At 36.3% G+C, this 12,336-nt stretch overlaps 1 protein-coding gene across 2 annotated transcripts in view; it reads right to left on the bottom strand.

Annotated features, from left to right (window-relative positions):
• Positions 1–10,356: 10,356 nt before the first annotated feature.
• Positions 10,357–12,336, bottom strand: part of dlc1 (DLC1 Rho GTPase activating protein) — a 137,352-nt gene continuing 135,372 nt past the window's right edge. For both annotated transcript variants that reach the window (XM_073841574.1, XM_073841575.1), the window contains one exon: positions 10,357–11,918. In XM_073841574.1, the coding sequence (XP_073697675.1) occupies positions 11,822–11,918 (97 nt within the window). In that variant the 3' untranslated portion in view covers positions 10,357–11,821. The remainder of the gene's footprint in view (positions 11,919–12,336) is intronic.

Raw genomic sequence — 12,336 nt, 5'->3', positions numbered from 1 at the left:
GGACCTGAAGGATTAAAAAAAACATAGGGCAGTGTTCAGGGCAAACAAGGGACTGAAGTATCACAACAACCAAAAAAAAAAAGGGCTGTGGATCAAGTGCATGTAATTTTTTGAACAGGGTCATTTTTATAAATTCAGCTATTATTTTCTCTTGTCAGTACTAAATAAAAAATATATTTTCTTTGACCCCTCTTATTATGGTAAAATAATGAACATTTTACAGATGTGCAAGGTGTATGTACAGTCATGGCCAAAAGTTTTGAGAATTACATAAATATTGGAAATTGGAAAAGTTGCTGCTTAAGTTTTTATAATAGCAATTTGCATATAGTCCAGAATGTTAGGAAGAGTGATCAGATGAATTGCATAGTCCTTCTTTGCCATGAAAATGAACTTAATCCCGAAAAAAAAACTTTCCACTGCATTGTTAAGAAGGCTTCAGGGCATCCAAGAAAGTCCAGCAAGCGCCAGGATCGTCTCCTAAAGAGGATACAGCTGCGGGATCGGAGTGCCACCAGTGCAGAGCTTGCTCAGGAATGGCAGCAGGCAGGTGTGAGCGCATCTGCACGCACAGTGAGGCCAAGACTTTTGGAAGATGGCCTGGTGTCAAGAAGGGCATCAAAGAAGCCACTTCTCTCCAAAAAAGAAAAAAAACTAAAGGGACAGATTGATCTTCTGCAAAAAGTATGGCGAATGGACTGCTGAGGACTGGGGCAAAGTCATATTCTCCGATGAAGCCTCTTTCCAATTGTTGGGGGCATCTGGAAAAAGGCTTGTCCGGAGAAGAAAAGGTGAGCGCTACCATCAGTCCTGTGTCATGCCAACAGTAAAGCATCCTGAGACCATTCATGTGTGGGGTTGCTTCTCATCCAAGGGAGTGGGCTCACTCACAATTTTGCCCAAAAACACAGCCATGAATAAAGAATGGTACCAAAACACCCTCCAACAGCAACTTCTTCCAACAATCCAACAACAGTTTGGTGAAGAACAATGCATTTTCCAGCACGATGGAGCACCGTGCCATAAGGCAAAAGTGATAACTAAGTGGCTCGGGGACCAAAACGTTTAAATTTTGGGTCCATGGCCTGGAAACTCCCCAAATCTTAAAACTTGTGGTCAATCCTCAAGAGGCGGGTGGACAAACAAAAACCCACTAATTCTGACAAACTCCAAGAAGTGATCATGAAAGAATGGGTTGCTATCAGTCAGGATTTGGCCCAGAAGTTGATTGAGAGCATGCCCAGTCGAATTGCAGAGGTCCTGAAAAAGAAGGGCCAACACTGCAAATACTGACTCTTTGCATAAATGTCATGTAATTGTCGATGAAAGCCTTTGAAACGTATGAAGTGCTTGTAATTATATTTCAGTTCATCATAGGAACAACTGAAACAAAGATCTAAAAGCAGTTTAGCAGCAAGCAAACTTGTGAAAACGAATATTTTTGTCATTCTCAAAACTTTTGGCCACGACTGTAAATTCACCTCAGCTGTATGTAATTTCAGCATATATATATATATATTGTCCAAGTGACAATGTAAAGTTCCTTGGGGGGTGAGGCTAGTCTGGAACCAGTTTTAATTGCCTAGAACTGCTATCAGTTTCAGACTAGATGTTTTTGTGTGTGTGTGTGTGTGTGTGTGTGTGTGTGTGTGTGTTCAGGGGGAAAGAAATCTAATTCCTTTACAACAAACATATTACAAACTGGGTCGTTATTTTCCCCTCCTTAATTATCCTTTCACTCAAGAGCGCGCTAAAAAAAATTGTCAGGCAATGGGGTCTAAAAGGTTTGAGGTTAGTTGCTGTTTGGTTCTGTCATTGTGTTGCCACCAAGCGGCCATTTTAGTAACAACACTGTAGTTCGTCACGCTTATATTACAAAAAGGCGTATTTTTCTGTTTTTTTTTTTTGTTTGTTGTAAACCTAAACCTGGTCACCTGACTGTTTAAAGCTCGAGCCATGTTACTCCAACAGAAATCTTGTTCTTGAACAGAGCAGAAAACTGATGTGAATTACGCAGATTTGCTTGTACTCTTGCTTGTACTTGAAGCTGCATGTTTTAAAAGTGGCCAATAGGTGTCAATATTCACTCACAAACGAGCACCACTTACTCACGGCCTGAGACAGAATCCAAATGAGCACATCCTGGATGAAGTTTTTCCACTGGTTTATTATCTCCAACGTCAAAACAAGCCTGAGAAGTTGATTAATCACCCATTGCCGCTGGACTGAGAGAAACAAGTACGTAATTTGCTGTTCAGCCATGCTCTCAAACACTGAAATAACGTTTATGTCTATCAAATATATATATATATATATACACACATATGGCATATTAGGCAATTTGTATTTTTAACGATACTAGGGATTTATAGACTAAAATAAATTGATTCGTATGATTTAGTCACACCATCAAACAAAATGTAGGTAGGCCTACTTCTGACTACCAGGGTTTTCACAATTTTATCCAAGTATGAACTCCTGCGTACAGAAAGAAAGTCAATCTCAGTTAAAGAACGAAGGATTAACTAAAAAAAAGATCAAACAGCATTAATATATAAAACATTATAACGGTCTTGTCAATAGAGTGTTTTCAAGACACTTCATCAATTGGCCATATTGGCGGCAGTGAATGTAAACAATGCCACTGAACCGAACAAAACTCGCATATGTAGCTATTGCTAATGAAAATAGTCGATTATTGTAATGTTTTGGGATGTACTAAACACTCTAATAGTTTTAGAGTACTATAGACTGACAAAAGTTATAACAAATAAAGAAGAAGAGTGCAAAAACTTGTCTGAGGAACAAAAGGCATTTGTGGTTGGCCAAACTGAACCAGGATTTCCAGGGCAAGAATCTTGTGTTTGTTCCTATCATTTTCAGTCAGGTAGGTGAAATATTAGGCTAATATCTTAATTAATACTGCTTGTACGTATCTTTACCGCCTATTAACTTTAGTTATAAATATTAGTTAAAGGTGCCATAGAATGGAAAACTGTATTTACCTTGGCATTGTTGAATAATAACAGTTGTGTACTTGGACATGGCATACCATGAGTCTTAAACACCATTGTTTCCTCCTTCTTATATAAATCTGGTGTTTGCAAAAGACCACTGAAAAATAGGCTAATCCTAAAATAACAGCGACTATTATGTAAGAGTTGCGATCATTAATAGTTATGCCCCCAACATTTGCATAGCCCAATCATCAGCCTATTCTGCAGCTAGGCTGTTGTAAAAAAAAAAAAAAAAAAAAAAAACCGAGGACAATAGAGAAAATGGCAGATCACGGGAATAAATGTTATGTTCCAGGTTGTGCGGGAGATGTTAAGTGTAGGGATAGGCTGGTGTCTGTAACTTACTCAGAAAGGCAAGGAAAACTAATAAGGCGTTCTAATAAAATAAGGCGAGCCACTGAAGGGACATAGTTAGCTTACTGCTAGCGTTAGCCTGTTATATTGCAGTACATAAGATTTCACTTACCACAAAAACGGAGAGCTGGAGAGATGGCTTTGCGGACGATGGCGAATGATTTGCAGATCCTGAGAATCACTAACAAGCATCTAAACTTATGTGGTAAGTACTGCCGCTGTAGTATAATGTTACACAGAGCACATGCAATCACAAAAGTGAAAGTAAAATTATTGTGCATTCAAAACGGCAGTTTCAATAAATAAAAGCGGCTGGAGCTCCGTGAATAATGTGAATGAGCCACTCTGTGAAACAGCCAATCAGAGCAGAGCTCATTATTATTATTAATGAACCTTCCAAATAAGGTATTAACAGACCATTTCATTCATTCAAATTCTAGGGTTGTAAATGGACTTGTAAAACCGTTTCTGGAGAATTTTTGCCCTTTCCTATGCCATATACCTTCTATGTAGATATCAAAGAACAATTTAAAATATTGTATCAATGCATTCAATGGCACCTTTAAAATACTGTGCTCTTTCCTGCTTACTAAGTCCTTCTCTATATGATTTAACAACTTCCACAAGTTTTTTTCCCATAGTTTAAACAGTATAAATTAGCAGAACAATGTACTCAGTAGTACATTAAACGTCCAATCCATACTGTTGTTTCCATCTGAGTAACGCCAGTATGGCTGTGCATCCGGGTAACTGACTAAATTGTGACATAAATGCAAACCTTTTATTGGGCTAGGCTTACTCTTAAACTGTTGGTTAATGGTTTGATAATGGTTTATATTCTACCAATGATAAAACTGTGGTAGATGTTGAAGTTTTTTTTTAAATAGGGCGCCTTTGAGCTGTGTTTATGATCACTACAATATAGTGGTTTTCCATTTTGCAGAACAGTGACTGTAAAATATGTATTTTAGGTAAAGGAATTGAATAGTTTGAGTTTTGATATTTGTGCTATTTTTAAATGGCCATTGGGTTAGTTTTGTTTCAGAGACCTAGCAACCCTGACAGAAAGAAATGTCAATCCAAATTAAAGAAACAAAAGATTAAATCGACCAAAACAGCATTATTATGCAAAATATTACAACAGTGTTGTCAATACAATAAATTATTATGTAGATATATAAATAATTGCTGATATTAAAGAAATAACATGTCTCTGGTCCATCTGCAGTCCTCATTAAGCATATAAAATATACTGACAAGAATAAATGACACTTTCAATAATGTATTGATATTCCATTTATCATATTAGGGACATTTAATGAATGTCATAAAATCCATAGTACTCTTTCTGGTTTTCCCTTGTTTTGTCCTTCATAGTTCTCTTGTCAGAGACAGCTGACAATTGATGTGGTCATAAACTACAAATACACACAATCTGGAGGAATTTGTTGCCCTGTTACGCATTCAAGTGCTATCATTTATCAATGTGGGAACTCTCCTTCAGCTCATTCTCAGAAGTGAGAGGGAAAACTCTGGAATGTTCTTCTCTCACTCTCTCTCTTTCTCTTTCTCTTTGTCTCGTACTTTCACCCAAACTTTCGTTCACACACGTATCTTATCTCTGGCTTGTTTTTCAGTTCCCAGAAAAGCTCTAGAACTGTATTTTTTTTTCTCTTGGTTTGGTTCATAAATGTGACTCCATATAGGGGGGTTGTTTATTTTTCTTGGAAATCAGGTTGTTGAGAGTGTAAGTAAGAGAGAGACAGGTACTTGGGATGGATTTGTCTGGTATGGGTATGAGTCTGGCTTCAAACTCGCAGGATTTGCAATGACAATTCCCTCTTTGTTTGGGCGGTATAGATGCATTATGTAAGCAGGCGCTGAGATCACCAGCCACACAGCTGTTTCACTCCCTTGAGATGAAACTGCCATTTTCTTCACAAACATCATTTAAATCATTCTGCCTATGAAACATTACAAACTACAAGCCTATAAAAGCTAAAACATATTATGTATTTTAATAAAGTTAAGGGTAACACTTTACAATAAGGTGTCATTTGTTAACATTAATGTATTAACTAACATGAACGAACAATGGACAATACATTTATCACACAATTTATTAGTCTTTGTTAATGTTAGTTAAAGGTCCCATATTGTACACATTTCTGGAGGTTTATATTAGTTGTTGATGCCCTTAAGAATATATATTTGCGGTATAAGTGCCAAAATCCATCTCAATATATTTTTACAGCTCCTTTTATAGGAGCTCTGTCAAAAACAGGTCGATTTTGGCCCATCTAATTAATATTCATGAGCCTCTCTTCTGATTGGCCTGTTGTTTTCTGAGTGACGCACAGCCAGGTCAACCACAGCTAACTACGGTCATGTATGCTTTAGTCTCAGCCTCAGGCGTCACGCCCACGGAACGTTGGCTAAACGTCTGATGCATGTGGTACACTTAACTGGAAACACTTCAGGAATGTCGAAGTCGTGATCTGATTAGTTGAATTTGATCGGATATCCGGAACACGCGAGTGTCGCGTTTATTTTCGGGCCGCCGGGAAACAAAGCGCAGACTGATTTACTCGCGTTTTGCTAAAAGGTGCTTATGCAGACGTCGTTGTTGTTATACACATTTGCGACGTTCACGAACAAATTACTGACTTACTGCTTGTTCTCCCTCTTCTTCGTTAACTTTCAATGCTGGTTATTTCAATGACTGACTTGTTGCATGCCAGTCTGTTGTTGTGGGGGCGTTTCTACACCCCGAAACGTGACGCTGAACGAAACGAACTGTGATTGGTTGTTTGACATGTCGGTCAAACAGCCTTATGGGCGGGACTTGGCCAATTAAAGCTGCCATGAATTCCAGACCTTCAGCCGTCAGTCTGAAGGTCTGGCTACGTGAGACTATGTATGCTTTAACCAAGGGGCAACCTCCCGCTCTTTCTATTGAAACATAACACGGAAGTGTCTTAAAATGCAATTCATCGACTGGCCACTAGAGACTGGCTGCAAAAGAGAGTCAGTCCCATTGACTCCCCATGTTAAAATGCCCAACTTTACAGCAGAAAAAAGTATGCCTTATTAAGCCTTAAAGGTAAGCTTCAGTGAAAAAATAAGGTACCATTTTTTCATTGTTTTTTGTTAGATAATAGTTGATTTTAACCATTTGTCGCTTTTTATCGAAATTTGACGTCTGAAAAGACTATTTTTACCGACTAATCAGAGCCCGGTATTGCACCTTCGCCAATCGATTTTCGCCATCGGCTACGCTCGGTCTCATTCGTAAGTATGACGTCACTATAAGGACTCCGTCTTTGTTTTGATTACACAAGAGGTGCGTTCCGATCGACAGGGTCCCTACGCAGTGTTCACTGCTCCCTACTCCCTACTCCCTTAGCACGGTATATCCGTTGAAGTGGACTTCACTGACAATAATCGCTCATTTGGAATGCCCTGGAACGTCATCAAAGCAAATCAACGGCAGGTCACGCAGATTATGATATAACATAAATAAGTATTGTATTTTATCTTACTTTCAAATTTAAATAGATATAAAATACATATAAACGTATGTATCTAAAACAAAATAGTCAAAATGTATATGTTTAGACCGTTAACGGTCTTATTTCACGCACTTTTTTCCCCACACACAGCCTATATTTAACTATCATGTGGTAATGTTAAATAAAACAAAATAAAACAAGACAGAGCCTCACCTCACCGGTTTTACTTTCATTCATACAATAAAATATGCAAATGTAACATGAATCGCCATAACCATTCATAAACACTCTAATTTGTATAATAATAACAACGTTAATTGCAACCGCTCCATTGCAGAGCCTTTAAAAAAACTTTAACGGCTCTGCTCCGTCATTAAAATGTGGTTCTACAAAATGTACATTTACTTACGTTTTTCCAGACACTAAAACGTACAATACTGACGTATTTACAGCATCTAAACGTACAAATACATACATATTTTTAGCATTTTAACGTACAATACTGACGTATTGACCACACCTAAAAACAAAGCCTATGAATACTCAAATCGCAGCATTAATTTCATTATTATTGTTTTTAGTTGTCATACCATTGCCCCTTATGTTTTCAATTGCATTATTAAATAGTTTAATCGTTTATTTAATATAAAATTATACCATTTCATTTTGTTCTGTGTGATTTCTGCTGCCAGCTCGTTCCCAAGAATAGGTCTATATAATGTTAAACAAGACTACACTTTAAACCCTAAAATAAATAAACTTACTGCAAGTTTAAAGGTTGTATCAGCGATTTCTAGCCTAAAACATAAAGTGTCAAATTCAGCTGACCTTTATTCACGATCCGCATAATTAAGGGCGTGGCCACTTGAGTGACAGGGGGATTGCCGCTGCTGTCACCACATCCGTGCTAGGCGGGCGTGGTTTCAGCAACCAGCTTCACCCACGTCCCGCCTTTTTACCCATTTTTGATTATCCGGGAGTGACGCGCGGTGACGCGATTCCAAGATGGCGACGGCCGAATCCCGCCCACAACAGGCTTCAAAATAGCGCTTCAGAATCCTACGGGTGACGTCACGGATACTACATCTATATTTTTTACAGTCTATGGCTTTAACCGAGCCCAGAGCCATAGAGAGAGCCTAGCTTGCTGATACTCAACATGATATTTCAGAATGATTATTAATGTTTTTTCTTTTTCAAACACCGAATGCAGTAAGCTACATAACTGTTGCTTTAGTAAAGCCCCTTTCACAATGTGCGCTGATTCTGGAAAATTACGGAACGAGCGCTGTGTGAACAAAAGCCAGAACCATAAAGGCAGTGTTGTAGTGATGATGCACGTTATCATGCGACTCTTCACGACGAAAAAATACGTGCAAAGTGGAATGAAGCAGCGATCAGACAGAGCCAGCTCCGCACTATCAGCGCTGAAGCACAGTTTGATCAGGTTAGTTTCAGTTTAGTGAAACAAACGCGTCGCATTACATCTCACATCCAAATGTCACATGTCTTTATGGGTTGTGTGTAAAGCACGCACAGATTCTGGAAAACAACTGTGAATGAACCAAATTAAACAACTCCGGAACAAATCATGGGACACATTATCCGTGTATTTACGGGAATCGCTGTGTGAAAGAGGCTGAAGTTGACGTGCTTCTGGTCTCTTATATTCACGTTGTTCTGAAGCCTGTGCAATGATGTAGTTTCGACATCTATCGACTGAACAGGGTTTTCTCGGCTTGTTTTCGTGTTGTTGTTGTTTAGCAATGTTATGGACACGATATTGTCTGGGGGTTTGACAAAAGGAGGGTGGGACGGTGGTTGGCGCTCGGGGCGGTGACTGAGTAGATCGGACGTCACATCTGTACGGAAGTCACAGCGGCTCGTGAAAATGAACAGCTACTTTAAGCAGGCTGTGTGCAGTTTACTGTGGATTGACTGTTTTGAAACTCATATGGTAGTTACATAGCCCCTAGACCTCAGTTATCATGAAAAAAGCCAGGAAATTTCGATTTTGACAATATGGGACCTTTAAAAATACAGTCAGTCATTGTTAGTTCATGTGCATTAACTGTTAACAAACAAAATGTGTGATTTTAATAACACATTAGTAAATACTGAAATGAACATTAACTAAGATTAATACACTACTGGACAGTAAGATTTTGTAATGTTTTCACCAAGCCTGCATTTATTTGATCCAAAATACAGCAAAAGCTGTACAATATTTTTACTATTTAAAATTTGTAATGTATTTTAAATGTAATTTATCATTCTAATATGCTGATTTGCTGTTCAAAAAACATTTTCGTTATTATTATTATTAATATTTAAAATATTTTGTAACATACACTTAAACTTAATTTTTTTTTGGAGGGGACTACATTCATGTATCAAGGATTTAAATTAATGAAGTATTTAAATTAATCAAAAGTGATAAAGACATTTATAATGTTATAAAATATTTCTATTTAAGATAAATGTTTTTTTTTTTTTACTTTGTATTCATCAAAGAAACCTAAAAACTCTTCTACTCCACTGTTTTCAACATTATAATAATAATAATAATAATAATAAATGAAAAAAAGCAGCAGAAGCAACAATCTGTAGTATTGTTCATTCGTATTAACATAATGAACCTTATTGTAAAGTGCTACCATGTTAAATTATAGTGATGGCATGTCAGTTATAATTTTTTGAATAAAATACTAAAACATCTGCACGATTTTAACAATGCTGTGACCTATAAAAATAAATGTTATTTTTCAATAAATCATTTATAAGTAATATTTTATCAATTAATATTTTTATAAATTATTATGATCACTTAATCAATCAATTATGTCAATTAACCTTTTTTTTTTTAAATACTGTAAATTGTAAGTATAGGACTTTTTTAAATAAAAAAAAAGATTTATTTTAATAATGGTATTTAAATTTTTAATACAAGATTAGTATCAGTTTGCTATTAGCAGTATTGGGAAGATTACTTTGAAAATATAATGATTACAGATTACAGTTATACCCTATTTAAAGTGTAATGAGTAGTGTAACTATTTCAATTAATTTATCAAAGTAATGTAACTGATTACTGATACTTTTGATTACTTTTCTAAATTAAAATGTCAAAATGTTTTATTTACTTATTTTTCTAATAAAATAACAAATAAGCATGTGACCTTTTCTGTGTCCTCCTAAACTCCTGAAACATTGGTGTCTCATATTTTAGAGAAGTCAATGCAATTTTGGTAAGAAATCAATCAAGTCTGTATGTGTGTGTGCGAAAATACTCAGATAAAGTAACTAATTTAATTACAATTTTTTTCCATAACTGTAACAGATGACAGTTACATTTATTTTGTTATTAAATTACGTAATTAATAGTACAAGTGCGAACACTACTTGAAATTATGCATAAAAAATTGTATCAGTTAAAAGGTAAACACAAAAACATAACAGATGGAAGCCATTCATGCTGTTTTAATACATTTAATAGTGCATTTTGACCACGATTAATCTGTACAGAAATAACATTAATAATAAAAAAGATAAACAACTTTCTCATTTCTGTAACTTAGAGTGTAACATTTACAATAAAATAAGATACATACAAAAACACGATATGAGTGATATAAATACAGAAAGGTTTAAATTAACTGTCATTGTCATGCGTTATTCTCGGTTTGGCAGCATACATTTAATTTACACACATTTATGAAACACCGTCGTGGACAGGCACGTAAGTAGCAATAAATCGAGAAATCAAACCCAGGAACGTCAATCATAAAGCACCTCAATAGGAGCGCTCCTACTCTGATGATGTGACTGCAGGCCTGGCTATAGTTAAGTGTAAATGCAAGCTTTGTTACTATTTTAGACGTTTACTTCATTTCTGGTTAACACTGACAAACAAACGGATATCATTTTCCATACATTCTCTACCATCCTCTGACAAAATTGCTGCCTTGGTAGCCCCTATAATCAAACCTGAACCTCCAACCCAAAATAAAAAGCTTTTCCTATCCTTTCAGTATTTCGTAACTCTCTTTTCCCAGGGCTCAAGATGTGAAATGTCCGAGACCGTTGAGCTCAAATGAATTTTATTGGGTTGCGGCACTGATCTCGACCAATCACAGGCCTCGGGGTGAGTAAGCTGTATTATGTTCTTCTTTGGAGTCCTGTGTTGAATCCTGGGATTACTTTGCTATGTATAATTGGTCCACATAGTATTGGTCTCAGCTTTGGTTTTGGTGCTGCTGGAACCCTCTGTGCTGTTTAAGTGTCTACATGCACTAGTCTTTTCCTCTGTCGCACGTTTCCTGTCTTTCTTTCAAAGGTGTGCCAGCCACCACCTTCTGTCTTGTCTATAGATCATCCATCCGTCTATTCTCTTAAATATAACGAAAGCACTGTACATAGCTTTGCATAACTGTGTATCAGTGACACACAGAAATAGTTATAAACACTATATCGCAGCGGGTGCCAGTGCATGGAATATGTCTCATTTGTCAATAATACACACACATACTCACTATACATTAGCTCACTTCCACAGTCATTCAGAAATACTCATACATACTTGCTTCTCAGAAGCAAAACAACTCCCGTTTCAATGTAGTCGCCCTATGACATGATCAGTAACAAGGTTAAACGTTGTGACGTCAGTGATGATGATGATGTCATAGCAGCAGGAACGCCCATTTCCAGTCTTTTAGGCTCGTCATTCATTCGATGGCCATCAAAATGGCAAGAGCTTTGACCTTATTTGAGCTTGTTGATTTCGGCACAGTAGTCTGTACGTATCATATAAGGGCTCAGGTCGTATGTTAAGGGAGTTTAAAATCCATCATCATCTTCTTCCTCTCAGACGTAAGAGTTTGTTGAGAGGTGAAATGAGACGTCAAAGCACACGCCAGGTGTGTGTGTGTGTTTGTGTTTTTATTTGTCCAGGCAGGTAAAGGAGTCTCGTATCCGCACCACCTCTGCAGCACACAGGTGGCCATACAGCTTATTGTACCATTCAGGGCAACGACCCCTAAAATAAAACAAAAAAAAGTAGGTGAGCGATAAAGTCATTTGTATGTTATTGTATTTAATTAAAAATATCTGAATCAAATATTTATGTTAAAAATAAAATAATTATTTATTAGTTATAGAAAATTACATAATTTAATTATTAAGAAAAAATAAATAATTTATCTTAAATTATAATTAAATATTTAAATATTGCATTATTTATTAGAAATAAGAATAATTTCAAATAAATATTTAAATAAAAATAATTAAACATTTATTTGATATATATATATATATATATATATTATATATATATATATATATATATATATATATATATATAGACACACACACACACACACACACACACACACACACACACGCATGCACTTGTAATAAACATTTTCATTTTTAAAGTTAATAAATAAACTAAACAA

This window comes from Garra rufa, chromosome 6 (assembly GCF_049309525.1).
Source record: "Garra rufa chromosome 6, GarRuf1.0, whole genome shotgun sequence".
In the NCBI taxonomy this organism is placed as follows: Eukaryota; Metazoa; Chordata; class Actinopteri; order Cypriniformes; family Cyprinidae; genus Garra; species Garra rufa.
The sequence above is the reverse complement of the archived record's forward strand: the minus strand, read 5'-3'. Positions and strand labels throughout refer to the sequence as shown.